We start from the raw sequence: 22248 nt of genomic DNA on the forward strand, positions 1-22248 counted from the left end.
TCCTTAAGCTTTCTTTATGTTGTAAAGTTGAACTCCGGTGGATTCATGAGGACTAGGTTGACTGCTCCTCAGATCTCTGCAGGGTAAATCCAGACAGCTAGCAAGACTATCTGTCCCATTTTGACAGTTTTATCATGTCACTTTGATAATCCAGATCTGCCAGTTGACCTGTCAACCATTATAGTGTGCCCTACATTAGTTAAACCCGGAATTCAAAGACGAGGATTGAGGAGGTCACTCTTCTACCACAATTACTACATTTCTGGCTTAAGGTATCGCTCTTTCTGCTTTAAGTGTTCGCCCAATGGAGGGCTGTGACTGGAATGGCAAACATGTATCTCTGCAGTTAGAACCCCAGTTAGTATTCTGCAGGGCACACAAAACTACCTTTACCTGCCAAAAACAAGTTCTCAGCACTGCCACAACATAAAACCATTGTGAGCTTATATCCATTAACTAATACAGAGGATCTGATGCAACTATCATGTGTGCTATGAAACTGGGGTTAAAGGCGATGCAACATAATATGTGGTTTGCATGGTGGAGAAAAGGATTGGTAACTGCTACAAACTAGTTTTTTTTTCTATTTTTATTATTTCCACTCTTATTCTAACCCCAACCGGCCCGTCAGACCAAGAGCCTGGGTCTGTCCGAGGTTTCTGCCTAAAAGGAAGTTTTTCCTCGCCACTGTTGCACTGTTGCTTGCTCTGGAGGAAACTACTAGAACTGTTGGGACCTACTCTATCTGTAAAGTGTCTCGAGATAACTCTTGTTATGAATTGATACTATAAATAAAATTGAATTGAATTAAGAACGGGCGTCTCAGTGATGGTACCAAGTGGTAGACTCCTGTCAGACGTTTCTTTAACTGAGGTCCATGATACCCCCAGAAGCCTCTGCAGTGGTTTACAACAGCTCTTACTTATATATAGAAAGTGTATATACACATGGCTAATTAAAGTGAGAATCCCACTAATATTCCTGTCTATGTCTATGCAGCCATGCAAAACAGGATTTTTTCAAAGTTTACCAGCGGCGGCCCCTCTTTCATTCCACCAACTAGTTTCTTGAAAAGGTCAGCGTAGCAATGTTTGCACACATCCAAAAACCTGTTGATATCCAAGTCTTTGATAATGTTTAAATAGAGCTTTGTTTCTCATTATTATTGCGTCTTCAGTCTTGCAAACAGTTGGCTAGTTGTTTTGTGTATAGTAACCATAGCAATGCACAGAGTTCACCATAAGCCTGCGGTAAAAACCGTGATTGAGACGCTTATTCTGAATGCGCTGTGTATACATTTTCAAAGAATGCCTCTAAAATCCAAATAATACCGGGATATGTCTTAATCGGAAAATGCTATATTTGGGAAAAGGCATTATTCAGAATATCCAACCAGAATATGCTGTTTACATAACGTATCAATTTTCGGAATAATAGTGGAATATTGGCATGTGTGTGTAAACGTACTGTCTGTTGCAGACAGTTTCAACCGCCTGTTGAAACCAAACTCCTTTTTAACCCATAATTAGTGTAGAAGATCTTTCTGCTACCTCAGTGAAACTTCTGATGGCTTTTCTTTAAATGCATCCGTAAGCACTTTGCTGAGGGACCTACCTGCGAAGCTCCTACATTCTCCTTTTAAACTGGATAGAGCCGGAGGCCGCAACACTGGTTGCGACACTCGTCCACTAGGTCTTCATACTTGGCATATGTTGGGTGAAGAGTAAGCTTCAGAAGGAAAATGTTTCTGTTAAAGCATCTATTTCCGAATTTAGTATCAGCCCCTAATATCAAATAGGAAAGGGTACTTTCTAGGGTACTTATTTTGTGTAAACAATCACACAGGAAGAGAACATTGGAGTAGATGAAGAGATACCAATCAGCCTAAGTAAACCAGAGCCCTGTACACAGTGTGTCTCACCGTTGAGACTTGGTTGCTGATTTAGTGTGTCTTACCCTTTTCTTTCATCTGCATTTTCTGTGGCGTGTGAGTCTACACACTGCTTGTATTTCCCTGTGCTTAGCATTCCCTAGCTGACCTGACGTGCATGTACTTTAATTCAGCTATACAGTGAGCTGCAGCAGTAAGCACATAAACAGACTTTTTAAAGAGCCCTGCCTTCCAACCAACCCCCCCTTCACACACACACACACACACACACACACACACACACACACACACACACACACACACACACACACACACCACACACACAACTCCTTGTTTGTCCAGCATGCATTTATTATCCCTCCTCCAGTCCATGAACACAAAGCAGAATAAGTGAAGTAAAGTTGCTTAAAAGCAGTGTATATAAAAAAGGTGTTTATTCGGAAAGGCAGCACAAACTCCCAAGAGCACACGATCATTGTTAATCCGGTTAGGTTGGAAGTAATATTTTATTATTAGTCCTATCCATTTAAGTAATTGGATTCTGCTCGCTGTGCAGCCAAGCACTTTATTCAGAGGAACCTGTTGTCAACTCAGGTTGGGAGGTGTTGGATTAATGTAAGTTGTACAAGCTTTGAGAGACTCACGGGATGAATAGTCAGAGAATGGGACACTCCAATATGCTGCAGTGACTCTGCTAAATACTCTAGTTTCTCTAATAGTAAACACTGAGTATGTTCTACCATATTGTTAAAGCCTCCGTAGGAAATGTACAGACTTGCTAATTATTTTTTGAACAACAGGGCACGACGTATTCTGAACTACATCTGAATGCAGTGGGGGGATTTGAGGAACGGGCTCTTTAAGCATCAATTCAAGGAACGACAGGCATACTGAGAGTTGCTCCCACTGAGTTGCAGTCAATGCCCACAGCAGGTGACACTGCAGACCCTTTGTCTGGATTGGGCCTGATAAGGAGAACATTGACAAGGTCATGTTTTAGCATTTGTTTTAATTGCCACAGGTGTCCATTGTTTGTGTCTTTTCAAACCTGTCATGTTTCCAGATCAACGCCATTGTTGGACATTCTCTCACACAGTATGTTTTAGATCCCACAAAGAGCCTTTGTTTCTCTAGGATTTCAAATTATATCATTTGTACGGTTGGTTTAAAAAACGCATTGCAGCAACCAAGAAAAAAACAAAACATGTAGCACGCTGACATAACTTGTTGTTGTTGTTGATTAATCTGCTTTGGTGATGTCTTGCTTTGTCCAACATACAGTCCAAAACCCAAACAGTATTCAATCTACTATCAGAGGAGAGTCAGAAACCCAGAACCTATTCATAATAGAGAAAATTGAACCTGCAATTTTCTTCTAGACATATCACGTGAACAACTTAATTGATATCAAAAAATTGTTTTAGATTCATACTCTGCTGTCTAACAAATCCACTGACCATTGGATCTATAACTGTATAATCTAATGTAATTATTATTAGCAGTAATGATAATTACTTTTGAGATATAGGTGCTCTACGAGACATCTGCATCCCTTTTTGTTGCTCAAAAGTTCTTTGTGAACACCAACCGGTTCTTTTCAATTTAAAAACAAGCAAGAATAATGTGCTCACCAGAATGAACACATTAAAACATTTCTAGCAACAGAGCAAATTATTCATAATGCCTGCAGGTGGGTAGACATGTTGCGCTTTGTAGTGCAGATTCTCACTAACTACACATTATTTTGTCCTAACATGTGACTTTGTGATGAGTCTTATTAGGGTCTCTATGTAGCAGTATGAACATACTGAGAAGCATGCATCACCCTGCACACGCTGTATGAACTTTCATTAATTTTTAAAGCATATTTCAGGTTGCCACTCTGCAGGTGAGGAAAATAAATAGTCTCATCGCATGCTGTGCCATGGAGTTAATGTAACAAGGACTCAAGGAAAACTGCTTTAAGGTTTTGGTAATTTAGGCAATCTTTCTCAAATATTTTATTCTTATGAGTTGCCTGCTTGGGCATAAAAAATGATGAAAGATGTCTGAAGTTAAAGGGTAGATATCTTATGTAAGTGTTCACATTTTTATTGTTTGAATGTGGAAATTTAATGTCTGGTGGTTGCAGATGGCACATTTGAAAAAACCAAAATAAGTCATGTTGGCTGAAGGTAGAAGCAATATGACAAAACAGCTTTGTTAGAAGAAGAGCCTGATCTCACAGGAAATGGATTGTTTGTACAATGATTGTGGTCTTACCCTTACTATTTATACAACTATGGTAGACTGTGTGGGCTTATCTAGCTATTACATTAAATTGAAACCCTGGCACAAAACTCTAAAGCTATGCCTGCCCTAACCTCAACCACAGCAGAGTCATATTCTCGCTAAACAGATGAGTGAGCAATTAAGTTTTTCTTGAATGTGTTGTATGAACCAGAGCTTATAATCATGAGAATACATTGTATACATTCCGTCATTTCCTATAAAGGCACTAGCAGAGTATTGATTGGCTAGTGATACAATAATGCCACAGAGAGAAAGTAGCAAGCATTCATGCATGTATTAATGTAATAATTTCAATTAAAAGAGGTTTGTGAAAATAAAAGCGTTAGCGTTACTTTAACTTAATGCTGCCATCAAAATCGGCTCCTGCAACACTGCCAAAAATATCCGGGCTACCTTGGAGACTGCTCCCTTGTAAACGACCTTGTGTATGCGTTTCCATTTAAGCGTGACATCGAGATGAAGAATGCCATCATGGCAATCATTTTACAAAGATTTGTAAAGGAATCTAATACTCCCATATTGTGAGATTCACATCTCAACAATACAGGCATTGGTTCCACTTGCACAGTAGTAAAAGTGGTGGTGTGATGTTTTAGTGTTGTGTCCATGTCATTACCTGGTGTGCAGATAAGGGCACGGAAACATGAAATGGATTTGGAGCACAGACGTTTTTATTTGTTTGTTTTTAACAGTATCATGGAAGTGAGTAATCTCCAAAACCACATTCATCCTCCAGGGATTTCCACAAAGCTCATTAAATCAGGGTTAATCCAAACACCGGTCATCAAAATGCTCATTTTAAAAACACACCAGGGAGGTTGTTTAGTATGACTTACCTAACAGCTGAAGTAAGTAGTACAAATGTAACAGACGATTAATGTATTTACAAAAACTAATGCTCTGTGAATTCCAATGTCAATCTCATAGATTCAGATGATCTGTAATAAACAGTGCCTGAAATTAACACACAACAATGTGGCAATTGAGGGTGAATTCAGCCATTGGTGATTGAAACTGTCAATTTCTTTGCCACGTCGGTAGTGGCTGACATACAACAGCAGTACAGAACAAATGTACTGCAGTGACTGTGTATGGCTCAGAGAAGCAGGCAGTATTAATCATATTGATTTCGGCATTAACTTGACAGCACTTAAATGTGTATCCTTAGCAAGTTTGAGAACGATGCTCATGCACTCCCTGTATTTCACTTGTACAAGGCCAAAACAAAAAAAAATGCCTGGAAAAAAGCCTGTGTGGCTGGTGGCCAAAAAAAGTTAACTTCAGGCTCTGGTAATAAATGTCCCCAAAAACCTCCTCAATCCCCCAACTCGATCTGTGTATATTAAAGGGCTCCAGAGTGACTGCGTTCCTATTAGACAGATTATAAGATTAGAGACACATTAGAATGTGTCTCTAATCCCACCAGTCAAATCAGGACAGTAAGCAAGCCAAGGGAAAGCTCAGAACACAGTATCTGTTTGAACGAATGACACTGAATCTGTGCTTAGACACAGACCACCACCACCTTGTCATAACCACACAACGTCCAACAGCATTTGGATTGTGACGTTTTCTGTATGCCAGCTAATTGCCACTGCTGGGATATAATTTAACTCTATGTGCGTGCGTGTTATGCTTGTATAGGAGCAGAGAATGAGCAGTGTATGTTGTTATGCAAGCATGTAGCCCTGTATACTCTATGCAAATCTTCAACTCTGTGGGGCTTACCTTTTATAAACTAGAGCTCTCTCCTTGGTCTGTTTTGGTGTGTGGGAGCTTCAGCGCTCCTGGGGAAACGGAGCTATGCAGTGAAATTGACATTCATTGGAGTGTGCCCCCCCTCCTGTCATTTTGTCAACACCATCACTGTGTGGAGCTCAGCCAAGCAAGACATCTGACAGACAGGCAAATGGGAGTGGTGGACTTCAGCAACATAACACTTTCTCGCTGCCCTCTCTGTGCCCAGCGATGAGGTTCAATGCACATACACACACACACAAAAGATAGAACGGCCATATTTTGGAAGCTGGAATTCCTCTTCACTTCGCACTTGTTTTTGGAAAAAAATGAAAATCTCAGGGACAGACATAGATTGATCAGAGAGATGCAATCAGCAAGAGGGTGAACTGCATGAGTGGGTTTCCATTCATTGCCAAATAGTAAACCTGACACTAAAAATTGATTGGCAAGTGACAATACCCCTTTTATCCAGAAATATCACCCGGAAAGCACTGTTTCAGGGTCAAGAATTATGACTCAGCGTCCCATAGGTTGGTTGTAATGCCAGAAAGGAGGGCATTTTTCAATCTGTTTGGAGAATTGCCAAACTGTTAAAAATGGCACATTACTAATGTAATGCCATAAATGCACAATAAAATTAAATATCAACAAAGGCAGAAAATATAGCTGTAATTTAAACCTGGCATTAGTTTCACAGTGGCCACAAATTCATGCAAATCGAGGCTCCTTTGACCGAAGCCTGTGGATTAACGACATCTCTGACTCTCCACATTTCCTCAAGACACCATTTTTCTTCTGCAGTGATTAAGCAGGAGCCTCAAAAGTGCCATCAAAAACTAAGGTCTGCAGGCATAAAATCCTCAATCCAAATATAAAACAAAAAACATTTATGAGATAAACTGTCACCATGGGCAATACAATACTGAATACAGAATGACTCTGTGCTAAATGCTGTGTGTCAATGCTGAAATCCTTCCACTTCTACATGCACACTGAACAACACATTTATCAGTAAGGTGTCTTGGCAAAACACTGGAAAAACAGGGCGATAGGGGACTCAAATGGAACCAGCACTTGTCAGCCGGGATGGATCCTGACACCAGAATATGCTCAGGAAATGATTAGATAAAAATAACAGAATCCACCCTTGCGTCTTCGAGGAGGTGTGCTGGCGGCTGATAAAGGATTCAGATTTATGTAGCCTTCACCAAAAGAAGGATATATTATGTACAGTATGCTCAGCAGAGAGCACTGAACAAATACAGAGGGGTTAATAAAAGACAGGAAATGAAAAACACAGCACCAGTTTGGCAGCTCTGTGTGATATCTTTGGGAATTAATTTCAGCTCTTGAACGTATTGTTTGTTTTGCTTGTACTTGAATATTGACAGTACCTCTCTGTCAGACACGTTTTTCTTGACTTGGCCCTAAAAAAAACGTGCAGTATACAGTAGAATGAGTGCCTTTGAAGGTAATGTATTAGAGGAAAAAAAGCTTCGTAATCAAGTGGGAAACTCACATCAAATATGTTTTGTTGAATTATCCTCAAGACCTCCGACAGCTGTGGAGTCAATTCTGAAAGCCGGTGCTCTCAACACTGATCAGACCTCAATTACTCAACGACATGGTACCTACACGAAGGCTTACATCAAATTAATTTCAAATTTGCTTCAGTCTAAACTGCAATAACCCATAAGGGACAACTGTCACAAAATTGCTTGAAATGGCCCACCACAGTTCAGAAACAAGAGACTAATCTGATACAAATACTGCTCGCTTGAAACAGCCTGCTTCCCCCTGAATGCAGTAAAGAAAGCAAATCCACGCCCCTCAATATTGTGCTGTGTTCACACAACAGCTGTACGCACCAGCTTTTGGTGCTTGTTTGCTTGCCTTTAACAAAAGTGTCTCTGTTGGGTGACATAATGATTAGATGTAAACAAAAGAAAGAAGTCAGTCGTCACAAACTCTGCCAAACCGTTTTTTTTTTTTTTCCTCCAAGGCACAATATCTATTCCTCTAAAATCTCGGGGTATTTCTTAATGAAAGGTTTGAATCAAGGTCCTAAAGTACATACATTCTTCTAGCCATTGGCTTACTTGGATCAGCAAAAAAAAACAAATGCTTGTTTAATTTTCAGAACACACACTATATCCCAATATACAATCAGTTGGCAATGTGTTGGGTACACCTAGGTAAAATGAATGCAGTCTAATACAACGGTCCTGCAAGAAATCCTCCCATCATGAAGGTTGAGATGTAGAAACGTTTAGCACCGCTGTACTGTTGCATTGTTACTGAAAATACATTGGTGGTTGTGTAATAATATCTAAACACTTTTTTGGGGTGATTCAGATTTTTTTACCCATTGATTGATTGAGATTATTTTTCAGCATTTTGTCAAAAATAAAATTTGGACTTGAAAAAAAATCTCAAAATTCCATCCTGTTAAAGAAAATAAAACCCAATATGTATTGATGTTTTGAGAATCTGAACCCGTCAGGTTTGTGAAATAGACTTAAAATATGGAGAACGATACTCCAGTGTTAGAGTAACTCTGTGGGCAAAGGATACAAAAGAAATGTTTTTCTCTCGTACTTCTGAAAGGAGACGTAGGGCGTAATTTGACATAGAAAAATGGAATTTATTGAAGACTTTGACCCTGATTTAATAGCACAGGTGTTTAAGTGGACTACTGTACATTATGTACAGGAGTTCCAGGTATTGTGCCCAGCACTTTAGCTGCAATGGATTTTACATCACATCACTCTTTGTTTACTGACCACTTGTTCACTGAGTTTTATGTCCCTAGGCAAGTTCTGTTGTTAGCAATGGGTAACAAGACTTTTTGCTTTCATTCCACTTGAACCGTCAATAGGCAAATCATTTGGAAGCCATGGCCAATAATTTACCAAATGTAGATTTGATTATTGTACATCACCTTTAACTTCATAGATTTAGATGCTTATTGCTCAGGGAAAAAAATTTTTATTGCCAGTATTTAGTAAACAACGGTGAAGGATGTTTTTCAGAGATGAGCAAATGACAGACATCTTTCAAAATGTCGATGATTCAGGAGATAATTCAAAACATGGGGGGAAAAAAATAAAAAAAACAGCTACTAAAGAAAGCTTTTCCAAGACAGAGAAATCTCAATAGACAGCAACAACAGAACTAGAGCGCAGACAAACGCTTTGACACAAAAAATATATTAATTAATATTGATAAAAAGGGACCAACAACTGAGCGCTTGTGTTTTTCTTAGATGATCTAAGCATTGTGTGTAAACCTGTATTATTAATGATAGAATAGAATAAATCTTTATTGTCCACCAGGGTGGAAATTATTCTTTGGCTCAACAGACCTGCAAGACAGATAAACATTCAGTACATACAACATCTCAAACATAGTAAGTAAAGTATAAAACGATTAAAGAAAAATATCAGGATAAAAAAGAATGCATATGCTTAAATTCATTAAAATAGCAGCTCACTTGATTTGGTTGAGGATACTGATGGCATTTGGAAAAAAAATAATTTTAAAAACACTTTTTTTGCCAGAGGCACTCTGAAGCGCCTCCCAGACTTCAGGAGCTCAAAGTGTCTGGAAAGAGGGTGTGTACTATCTGCAGTGATGTTCCTAGCTTTCTCCCTCATTCTGTCAGCGTATATTTGGGTCAGATGATCCTCATCTGCTATTCAATCCAAAACCAATAACTCCACATTCTCTTATCCCTATTCTATTTTGTGTGTAAAGCTTCTGAGCACTTTGGTTCGTTCCATAGTGAGCCAATTATACTGCAGAAAAGACTGAAATTGGGGATTGGATAGATTGCTGGTGGCGACTTAATGATTAAAGAAAGAGCCTAATCCCACATCCCAAGAAAGGTTGAGGAAAATAAAAGGTGGGGAAGTTGAACATGTAACCCAACCTCCCTCAGGGGCAGCCCTGATAACTACTGTAGAGGTAGTCAGGAGCCAGCGCTGTAGTGACTGCTTCACTGGAGCTGTTTAACAGAAAACCATGTGATCTATGAAGGGCGGCTCCCCATGTAAAAGAGTGTAGCTTTGTGAATGTAAAACATGCATTTTTTGGAAAGACAGTGCCTGATTAGAGACTCCTCTCCTGTTAAATTAAGGTGAGCAATATATCAGGGCTTCAAAATGCTAAATTTTCAGTTTATAGTATTTCTTTAGCTTTCTTTCTTTAGCTACACACACTAAAAAAAATGTAAAATTACTTTTGTATTATTTTATACTACTTTTAATGTTTACTGAAATTAATTGTAATGTTTAATTTTGTCTAAAGTGATATATTTGGCTTGAAGCATTAAAACTAAATGCTGAGATGTGCTTGATTCAATACATTCATGAATGCAAAAATCAAGTGAAAAAAATAACTAAAAAAGTACACATAACCCAGAATGTGGGTTGTATTTTTCCAACCCATTTTAGATAGTTGTACCCCAATAACATGGTCATTTAAACTAATTGTTGGGTAGAAAATACAACCCAACATGCTGGGTCAAAGCCATAACCCAACCGTGCTGGGTTAGAACAACCCAGGGATGGATCGGCCCATACCCACCACTGGGTTACCAATATAACACAAGTTGGGTTATTTCAACCCAGCACTTCTAAGAGTGCAATGATTAATCATCAGTCTTCAGAAGAATGAATTAACGGCTATTTTAAGGTTACATTTCTCATTGATTAATCATAATTTCTTTATCAAATACTCTCTTGTTCCAGCTCCTCCAATATGAAGACAGGCAGATTTCTCAGTTTGATATTCATTGTAAACTCAATCTATTTGGGTTGTGGCTGGGCTGTCAGAGGAATCTCTGGGAACATGTGAAGGGTATTTCTGACTATTTTTTGTCATTATATAAGCCAAGCAAATAATCAATTAATCCAAGTTATTAATCAAATCAAAGCAAATAATTGATTAAGTGCATTGATCTGTGATGTTTAGCCCTAACAGTAATCAGCCTTAGTGTTATAATGCAGTGAACTGATTCAGATGTTACCTGTCTTTGAGACTCAGGGACAGCCAAATGAATGTCTAAACTGAACAACTGATTTTAGAAAATACGAATACTATATAATATATGGAAGATAGATACACTTTGACTGGAATCTATATGTCATGAATGACATCCACAGTAAAAAACAAATGTGAAAGTCCTCAAATGTCAGTCTACATACATGAGCTAATAACTGACACATTCTCCTTTATAGCTTCATATGGAATAGCTACCCGGCCACAACTGTGACAAGGAATGGTGCTCAGCTTTTATTGATTATGGTTATACATCTTACACGTCACTGTAAAACAAAAAGCCAAGCCTTCCAGTAATTCTATCTCTTGACGACTGAATTGCCTCTAAAGCATTGAGTTTCAAAAAAATGCCTCGTGATTCAATACCCAATTGCAATATCTCAAGGAGTAAATCACATCAGCGCCAGTGAGCCAATAAGCATGCAGCATGTTTCTCCCAAGATCTCATAAAGCGTGTGATTGGCTGTCTAATGTTACACGTCGTAGAGGCTCGCAGGAAGAACCATGTTACACAGAGACAGGGCTCACGTAGTAGGAGCTGAAAAACGAGTTATACGATTGTTGCCATACTGTGGAATTTTGTCATTTCTTTTTGTTTTTTTGATTTTATAAAATTGGTATTGGAAAAAGTATGGTTCAGGCTTCGGTATCAAAGTCACGGTATTGAATATTTTTTAAACCATGCTCATGACTAATCTTTATAAAAGGTTGTTTGTTCCACTTCCCACGTGTACAATACAAACTAATGTATTTATCTGTAATAGTTTTTTTCATTCTTTAAAGAAAGAAAAAAGATCTTTGAGACTTGAGATCTTTGCACTTCTGATATTTCAGCTGGAGAGATGTCTATGTCCTTGTTTGACTGACAGCAGCTGGCAGGCTGCCAGAGTGCCAGTGTTACAGAATCCATTATCCACTGAGGAAATAGTACTGTTAATATTGCCTGTTTTCTAGTACCACACAGGTTTAGATCATTTTAAATGTGCAGTTTATCTGAAGTGCAAGCATCTGTCAGTGCTACACAGTATGCAGCAATGTGACTAGTTTCTTTACTGGTGATAATGTGAAGGAACATCTCTTAATTAAGGAGAATGGTACTTTTGTTTTAAGCCTTCTGATTGTAGGTCAGATACATCTAACTGCAGAGGTCAAGCCAAAATTATGCTCACCGTTTATTCTACATTAATATTTTTGACCAAAATATCAATACTCTGTATGACATGATGAGACAATTCCAGCCTGTTAATGTCTGTTAATTTGTGAAAACTCCCTCAGTCATAACATCCCAACATCCTTGGCTTTTACATGAAGCAAATACTCACTTTCTAATGTGCCACATCAGAGGTTGATGCTATCCAATGACAACATTTTGTGTTCCGAAAAGCATTATAAAGTAATCTATGACACACACTTTCACTGTTTAAAAAGCAGACACTTCTGTCATTTCAAATGGCTTCCAAGAGCAATAAGTGCAACAACACAGTACCTGAAATGTGGTTTTGAATATAAAACGTGTGGATAATCTTCCCCCCGCACTGGTCGTGGTCCTTTTAATTACTTTCACATTTATAGGAGCCACCCAAGGTTATGTTTATTGTAGCTCACTAAATTATTGCCATGTGGTTGCCATGGTGTTAGCATTATGCCATTTCCTTTGAATTTCAATTATCATTCACCGGCTAATTTGGGCGGAGGACATTACCGGGCTGTTCAAAATATAATTTTCTCTCATCTTGAGTCATATTTATATTCAAGCCTATGCTGCTGTAGATGTCATTTCAGTGCGGATGTGAAATCATGCCAGTTTTATTCTCAATGTAACGTGTTTTATGTTGCATGGGCCCCATGGTGACACAGATCACTGCTGCACATTAAAAGTCATTCAGAGGTTGTCTTTGCATGGTAACTAAATAGATGCACATGTTATAAGGTGCCCCATCGCTCCAGTCAGACATTTTAACCACTTTTCACCAAACCTCTGCTCTGCAAAATGCATTTATGTTTACACAAGGGTGTCAGTTCAAACATGCCAGCCCCTAAATAACTTTCAGTATAAATAAAGCCCCAGTTCATTTAGAATGATGGAGCGCTTACTCAATAACAATCAAGACAAATGGCAACACAGCCAAGCCCCACTTAAAGAAAGAAAACACAGGTGAGCTCTGCACTCCATGCCTACTTAGGTTCGCCTCATTTGTTCACAATAGGTGCTTTTTAATCACTAAAGTGCTAAACAATGCCCAGGGATAAGAGGCAGATTATTTCCACTAAGTCATTATCCCTGCTAACCATGTGTGCTAACTATTTGCAGTCCATCAGTGTATAGATTGACTTTACCATCTCCCCCGGTCAATAGTACAGGACTAATTCCACATCTGCTCCACACTTGACCTCTAGTCAGTTCCCTCTTTCACAATATTTGAGGCAATATTTGTGGACAACATGACTCTGACTTTCATCTCGCCATTATAAAACAGAATTCCGCCTGCAAGTACTCATTTAATGAGACATCATGTGGAGCTTCTCTCCACTGCTCTACATCCTGTTTTGAATGGATTCACTGTCAGTTGGAAGAATGTATTGATCGGATGTACATGATGATCTGTGGAGTGTTTTCAACTCAGCAAACATGTGAAAGATTGAGACAACGAAGGCATCTGCTGTTATGATGAATGAAAATGAAGCTCAGCACCTTTCAGCTGTACGACCACAGTCGCACAATGAAATCCTCCATCCTAAAATAAACTGTTTCTATCAAAGGAAAATGTAAAAAACTTGTGGTCCTTTTCCCACACAAGAAGGATAGATCACCCCAAAATCAATGATACAATTGTTTTCACTTACTTGTAGTGCTATTTATCAATCTGGATTGTTTTGGTGTGAGTCTCCTGGTGTTGGAGATGTCTGCCTTCTCTCAGATATAATCAACTAGATGGCACTTCGCCTGTGGTGCTCAAAGCGCAAAAGAAAAAAAAATACATTTTCTCTTTCCAGAAATAATGATTGCTCAAGATAATCCACAGACCTGGTTGTGAACTGCTTTCTTTCTACTGAACTACAACCACCAACCGAATTGCTGAGCAGAAGTAGGCGTACTCACGGACGAGAGGCTCGTGCTCGTGACAGTTGGGGATGTAAATATTAATGGCGGCCTCCTCGGCTGAGCCGTTAGCTAGCTCAGGTGACCAGTAGCAGTATTGATTAGCTATAAACTAATTGCCACAAGCTACTGTACCAATAAAGAGGTTATAACCATTAGAGGCGACACTCTATTAGGTCATCAATACATCTGTGAGCAGGACCAGTGCTGAGTCGCCGCCCGTTTCAACTGAACAAACAGGCTTGCATTAATAATGGAGTTATGTTAAATATGCCATTCCTACTTACGAGAGGGAATTTATCTGTTCACAACTGTAAATGACGGCCATGGCAGTTGTATAATCTAAACGCTTTTTCTTCCCTTTCTTTACCTGCATGTAGCCATAAGTGACGTTAGTACTTCTATGTTTTGCAATTTATGCAACAATAAATTGTAAAATCCAACCTGCGTTTCCACAGCCAGGTTTATATTGTGAAAGATCATTGAAAAACATATAGATAAGATAAGTGTTTTACTTTGCTTTTATTTTGCCTTGGGGCTTTTATCATGCCCCAATATGCCCAAGGACATTCCTTACATGTAAAAATCTACTTAACTTAGTAAAAAAAATAAAAAATAAGCTATAAAGTGAAAGATCACCACAATCCTGATTAGCCTGTATACATTAAATTAATCATTGACCTGTGTGGTTAGATTCATTCATTTATGGGTGACTGTGGCTGCAGGGATTGGTTTTAATTTCAACCTTGAGACGTTTACTACACGCGTCATCTTCCCTGCACACAGTTCCAGCACCACAAAAGGTGGTGTGACAACAGTGGATCAGAGACCGTAGTGCCCACACCTTTGCAGAGACCTTGCTCCATATTGTGGCGTCAGAGACTTCAACTACCTTTTGTTGTACAATCCTAAGAACCCTGAGTGTTGATTTCACGGATGCATTTTGAACTGAATAATAATCTGAAATAATTATTTGTCATGAAGGCAATCAGACAGTCTTGTCTGAGTTGACCTACTGGAAAAAAGGTCCACCCTAAAGTCGATTGTTTGTAAAGGACATAAAAAAAAACTAAAAAAAAACTTGTGTATCATTAGCTGACATACGGATGCTTTATGCTTTTAACAGTACTATGATATTAATAAGGGCTGCATTCAGTCCAAAATAAAATGGTTCCAACTCAAATCTGGGGATTATCTGGAAAGACACATTACTGTAGAATTTGTTTTTCAAATCTATAGTAATGTGCAAGCCGAGTATCAAATAGTTCCATTATATTGGAGAAAAGGTAGACAACTCTACAGCCAGTATCTCTAACACTGGGCTAAACAATCTAGACTGATCAATAGCACCACAAGTAAGAGGGAAAATGTAATTTTTGCTGTGAACTGTCCTTTTAAAGTAATCATTTTAATGTATATTATGACACAATGTTTGGTTTGCCGAAAGTGTCAAGAATGGTTATAAGGTGAACAACATCATGTAGGATTTATTATAATCCTTACTGAACCTAGCTCCATCATTAAATGCTATCTCAAACTATCTTCATGTTCACGTCTGACCCCATGTAACATTAAAGAGAGATTCATTTGACACATTTAATTTACAACAAGATCAAACTACGGGCCGATGTCAAGCTATTAAACAATACAGCTGCATAGTCTTTGTATAGTCTAAGGCTCTCTGTCGTGCTTTTAATTGCAGTCCAACATACTCATAAATATTTGATGTTGTGGAGATCCCACCAGATATCATCATTTCCAAGACGAGTCTGCTAAGGTAAGAGGCATCAAAGATGGTGTCAAGAAAATGTGCCAAATATGTTTCAAGAAATGCTCTGAAAGGGAATATTTGAAAGTGTAAAAAGGTGGAGCCGTTTGATCTGTACAGAGAGGAAAAAAAAAAAAGAGTCAAATTAAGAAGCCTTACTGTGGCCTCCCAACCCTGACCCAGGGGTGGACAGTCATATCTCATGGGACGGATGTCAATGCAGCCTTGTGTTCTGCCTGAGTACCAATTGATTTCTGCAATGACACATAGCCCTGCACCTCCATTATGTGGCCCGAGTAATCCACTCAATTCATTAAAATCAAATCCTTCTTAATCAAGCTCTCATATGAGCAGGGACTGCAACCAAAATAGTTAGTCCATCCATTCATCCATCCATCCATCCATCTATCCATTGGGTTGGGTCGCGGGGGGAGCAGCTCCAGTAGGGGACCCCAAACTTCCCTTTCCCGAGCCGCATTAACCAGCTCCGACTGGGGGATCCTGAGGCGCTCCCAAGCCAGGTTGGAAATATAATCCCTCCACCTAGTCCTGGGTCTTCCCTGAAGCCTCCTCCCTAAAGTAATTCATTTTACACATTTAACAGAAATAATAAGAAATTAGTATTTCTATATTGTAAAAAAACAAAACTTGTGAATTCCTGTAAAATGCGAATGCATCATTTGGAATGTATAGCCATGTGTCAGCATTCATAATCACACTGAGTAGGCCCACGTGATGCCGTTTAGCTTTGAAGGCTATAAAACAGAAAATACTGCTAACATGCATAAAAATTTAAATGGTTCCCATTTCATTAATTCTCATTCCTTAAGGCGACTCTATCAGGTCAGACAATGGAGGTTGCAGTTAACAAATAAAATGGATTCTCTCACGCACCACTGATGTGATGATAGTGAATAAAGTAAAGCGAGGAAGAGCAATACATAGACTAGACAGCTGGAGTCACAATTCATTTTGCTGCTGCAGATACACCTTGCAGTCAGTCTCTTCAATGTTACACTATTACAACAAAAAATGAGGATGTCGCAATTGATAAGCCTCACGTGGGCCCTGTGACCTCCAAAATAACAACACAAATATGACAGGAGCTTGAGGAACCAATCAACTCAAAAAATAAATAAATAGAAGGTTTCGAGTACCGGCTCCATTAAAAGCAGCGTTCTCTGGCTTTGCTTGTGGCTTTAATGACCAGAAAATAAAGAGGGGAAAAAAGAAAGCTGAATATTGTTTGAAAAAGAGGATCAGAGGTCTAAAAGAGGTCTTTGTACTGCTTTCCATAGAATCTAAATGAATCCATGTCAGTGGTAATAAAACCTATTTCAAATAGTGCTGACCGTTACACTGGTCTATATCATATACCGGGAATCATTTCCTGTATGATTTGAATTTTTCATATATCGTAATACTGATGCATTGCCACAGAGAGCGCTATGGTCAATGTAATCCACATGAGAATTGAAAACGGAAGCCATGTTAATCGCATACCCTTCTCACTTATGGTTGTATCTTCATAACATTCATCAACAATTAATAACCCACAGCTACCTCTCTTTACCAGGATAAAATACCATAGCACGCCACAGAGTGTGTGCTATGTGAAATACAATTGTAAAATACAATTTCTAACACTAATTCTACATTTACAAATGTATAACGCCGGACGGCATGCTGGGTAACATTATAGTTGCTAGCTAGCCAGGTAGCATAATAGTTTGTTAAACTGGGCTCTGGTCCTTAGACTGTTAATGAAATGGACCGACAGATCCTGTTGTTCTGGACAGAGACCAGTGAAGACTATTAGAAGCACTTTTCCGGTGATGGCTAGGCGTTACAGCACAGCCTCCAACTGAGCTTGACGACGTAGATGTGACATGAGCAACCTGTCTGAAAGTTGTAAGTCTTCTGGTAGCTGTGCAAGAGAAATCTCAATCATTCCCAATCAGCACAGACGGAGAACATAGGTATCTGTTAGGTGATAACATAGACGTAATTAATGCTAACTAACATGCTAGTTAGCGTTAGTAATTACACCTGAACAGCTAATGGAAGTCGAAACTGTCTGCGAACATATCCTGTGCTCTATAGTAATTCCTCTACTATTCAATAGCAATTTGCGTCGTTACACAATTGTTAGCCTATTTTTATAAAAGCGTCTGCTACGGAGCCATAACGTGAGATACAAGGTAACGGAGCCTTTTATACATTGTCGTGTTTCTTTAGAAAAAAACAATTGACAGTAGAGTCTTTAAAAACTTCAGATGTAAAGTTATTTGCTGTCAAAGTGACGTCAAAATGAATGGCAGTCAATGGCATGCTAACAGCATGATGATGGCTTGTTAGCATCGAAATGGCGCCATAGGAGCTACTCGTTCTGAAGAGAGGTTTACCCCCTTTCTCCGGTCGCTACTGCACATTCAGGAACAGAGAAGAAAGTTAGAGTACGAAGAGGATGAAGAAAGAGATACACCAGAACAACGTATGCTCAAGAGAGGAGCCGTCTGCTGTTCTAAAGTTTTTTGTTTCTAAATCTTTCTGACATAATTTAGCCACTGTTGTTGCCTGTTGCTCTAACATTACTCGGCCGTGCTAACGTCAAAGACGTGTCACTTCTAGCATGCAGCGGAGAAACATGATGAACGCAATAACAATCCAGCTACGTTCTCGCTACAGACCGTTGAGAATGAAGGAAAAGAGAAAGACGGGTTCAGAGCATTGATTAAAACACTGGATTTAAGATGTATTGTCTCGCTGAAATACATCTGCCAACCTACTAGCTAACATTATTCAAACACCGAAGAGGCTAACAGCGGAGCTACGTTTTCTACAACAACCTAACTTACTGTGGCCAAGGTACTGTTTATACAACTAACTATAGTCTTACAATGGTGTTTTTAAAGGGAAACAATGTTAAAGTAGTTTGTATGTGTATTCCTTACATTCAAGTTTACTTCACTACTTTGCAGTTTGCACAATAAAAATAGTTTAGATTCTGTAACTGTTTCATGCATTCTCCTTCATTTAACGATATTGTATAACGTTGTGGAGCAAAGCAAACCCTTCAATAAAGAATTTTATTAAACATGATGATATTGAAAAGAAAATTGTATATTCTATGTACTCTTGACAGTAGAAATAACCATTAACCTAAATAAAGGGCCAGTCAAGCAAAAGAAGGAAAATAACATGATATATCGTGAAACTGCTCAAATTTAAAAAAATACCGTGATACAAATATTTGGTCATACCGCCCAGCACCACTTTCAAGAGCTTAATTTTAAATGCATCACTGCTGACTGGTACAGTATTGCCTCAGCAGAATCACTTTAGGGCAGCACTAAGATCAAATGACAACATACTGTAATACACTAGCTAATTACTGCTGATTATTTAAAGCATAACTTATTCTGTATATATATGGAGTTACAAAATGCATATCAACCATTGCAGGAATGATAGAGCGGACAGCTGTTATGGTTATGGATCAATTAGTTTCCCTCGTCAGTGGTGACCTTTTTTTGACATCAGAAAAAGAACATTTAGCTCTCTTTGTAGATGCCTTATTGAAGTCCTTTCCATTCAAATGTAAAGACATTGGCATCTGAAGACTTGGGTAATAACACCAAATATTGATGGGATTTAGATTTTTCTTGTTCGCTCACTTTCAATAAACAATTATTTATATTTTTGAAAGCATTCTTAGTTTACAGCATTTTTTACAAGACTTTTGCACAGTGTGAAACTTCGTTGTTAATTTCCTTAACAGAAGTTTGATGAAAAAAAGACTTGACTCAAGGTCCAAGAAACAAGCTTTTTCTTTACATAGGTCACATTATGACAACTGCAAAAACTCCCATCACTGAGGAAACAACTCTGGAAAAAGCTACGGTAGAAGACCTTGAGTTCAGATTTTGGTCGTTTGGCTTTCAGTATATTGTGTAATACCCCAATTTATAGCCTCAAAAATGACTATAGATTTCAATCAAGAGATGAAGTGATCTAAAAACACCCTGCGTGTACCATGTGTAACCAGAGCCTATTTATTATTTGCATAAATTCCCTCCAATTGTATATTTTTGTTTCTCCAATTAAAGCATTTTAAGATGAGCTGGTCAAAGCGTGTGCTTCCTGTCGGCAAAGCAGCGAGGTATGGCTTTACAGACATTTAGTACCTGACACGTTTAGTTTTCATTTTCCTATTTTGGGTCAGATTTTGAGGCATCACATTTGACTGGAAAGCCCCTCTGCCTTTAACAAAACCCAGCCTTCTGAGTCAAGTTTAGAACCAAACTAATAAAACACTGATTATATCTATGTGTTCTGGTAATTACTTTTCATGACATTCCCCCTCATGAGATACAATCTGTGCTGACCTGCCAAATTACCACGGTAATGCCTCCCTCTCCAATTAGCACCCAAAAGATCACCTCGAAGGCTGATGATACACACTATTTAAAAACAAATCTTGAAACAAACTGTGTTCAAATAAACCAAATTTAAACAAGCACATTAGTAGTTCTATAGCTTAAAAAAACATATCTATATCTGTACACAATCAGAAAAATGAGACAGGGATAAAAAAGATTGAATGTTTCTAAAAGCTGTTGCCTGAAGGTAATTTATGATGATGATGTTATTTGTGAGCATTGAAATTGTAGGTGTGTGGAAGGGTGTTAGTAGTTAAATGGCTCACTACTTAACGCTAAAGGTTAATACATCAATACAGCCTCTAGTTATATGACTCATACATCATCAGTGTACCTATCTGGTATCGACAAATATGTAAGTTGTAGCTAGGCCAACCTTGACTTCTTTCTTTACAAATCTTCTTTAACGCCTGAGGCAAAACGAATAACTTGCACAGTACCGTCGCCTTTCAGGTGCTTGGCCACTTACCACAAAAACGTGTTAGTATCTCCCTACTTAATTACCATCAACAACTGTGTTCAAAGCCATTGTTCTCCATGTGCAACACATTCCTCAGCAACTGCATTCAAAAAAAAAAAAAAAAAAAAAAAGATGACAACAGTGTCAAAATGTTTTTTGGGCACTGAGGAGACAAGGGAAAGGCAATTCTTATAATGCATGCCTTCCTGCTTGTGATGTCTCCATGGTATAGTCGAAAGCCTTGAATTTCCTCTTACGGCTCTCATTAAGGCAGTGGTGGCAGGATCTGGCAGAAGGAAGGATGATTTTATCAATGATTTAATTAATCATCACAACTCCCCCTCTCCACACATTTCCCTCTTATTCATTCTTCTTGCCCAGCACTTTTCCTTCAGCTTCTTACAAAGACTAACGTTGCGCGCACACACATGTATACACATACAGTATACGTGTGTGTATATGTAGAGAGAGAGAGAGAGAGAGAGAGAGAGAGAGAGAGAGAGAAAGAGAGAGAGAGAGAGACACACACACACACACACAGACACACCTGCTCTTTTTCAAGACACTGCAACACAAGTAGCCTTGTCCTTTCGCTCAGTTGCCCTGACTTCAACTTGTTCTCTTCCAGACCAGCAGGCACCAAAAGTCCCAAAAAGCAATGTCACTACTATTCAAGAGGCATCGCATTCATTGAATTACCCTGACAAAAGGACAACTGTCTCTCAGCCTGCCCAGAACTGACAAAGATAATAGCCTAGTTCAACCGAAAAGCTTCCGTCCTCCTTTCAAGTATTCCAGTCTCCAACATGCTTAGCACACAGAGAGCCTCTGCCCGGACAAATTAAGGCTTCAGCATTTGGCAGGACTGAACGGACCTTCAGATTAGTAATCTAAGATTGCCCATTGCACGCTTTGAACCTATACACCCCCACCCCCCTTTTTTTGTCCCAGAGTCTCTATCCGGGAGAAACTGAAAAGAAAAACAACCTTCTCTGTTATTTATCTCTTACCTGGTGTTGAGGCTCAGAGCTGGACAGAGAAGCAGTAAGCAAATAGCTTGGATGAATTTCATAGCTGTCTCACACTCCCGTTCCTTTTCCCTTCTCGGATGCTTTTTGCCTTTCCCCCTCGTGTCTCTCTCCCCGACTCTCTAGCTCTCCCACTGGCTGCTGGGTTTTTTAGCGCACTCTCATCCACACACACACGCACACACCCAGACACACAAGCAGCGAGGCAGACAGATGCAACACAGTGGCTCGGCGAGAGGGAGGATCTCTGGCTTTAAATAACACAGGGACACGGACCGACTTGCTAATGGAAAGAAGCGGGTGGGGCTGAAATCAAGAGAGGGAGATGTGGCAGTGATATGATGTCAGTGCCCGTGCAGCTTCAGCTATTGGTGAGAGGCGTTCTTGCCAACAATACACCTCTCCATTCATTTCATTGTTTACTACCTGCAGTCCGGTAGGTGGAGATACAGCAAAACATTCAGCT

At 39.1% G+C, this 22248-nt stretch overlaps 1 protein-coding gene and 1 long non-coding RNA gene across 2 annotated transcripts in view; both read right to left on the bottom strand.

Annotated features, from left to right (window-relative positions):
• Positions 1-22027, bottom strand: part of luzp2 (leucine zipper protein 2) — a 183525-nt gene extending 161498 nt beyond the window's left edge. Inside the window, exon 1 of the mRNA XM_032515646.1 lies at positions 21765-22027. Within this exon, the coding sequence (XP_032371537.1) occupies positions 21765-21826 (62 nt within the window). The 5' untranslated portion in view covers positions 21827-22027. The remainder of the gene's footprint in view (positions 1-21764) is intronic.
• On the bottom strand, positions 1690-18931 carry LOC116689225 (uncharacterized). The gene is made up of 4 exons (XR_004331954.1): positions 18824-18931; positions 14600-14615; positions 12661-12663; positions 1690-1701 (listed from the first exon to the last, which is right to left on the bottom strand). It is a non-coding gene; the product is annotated as an uncharacterized LOC116689225 (long non-coding RNA).
• Positions 22028-22248: the final 221 nt, after the last annotated feature.

The sequence above is a fragment of the Etheostoma spectabile genome, chromosome 1 (genome assembly GCF_008692095.1).
Source record: "Etheostoma spectabile isolate EspeVRDwgs_2016 chromosome 1, UIUC_Espe_1.0, whole genome shotgun sequence".
In the NCBI taxonomy this organism is placed as follows: Eukaryota; Metazoa; Chordata; class Actinopteri; order Perciformes; family Percidae; genus Etheostoma; species Etheostoma spectabile.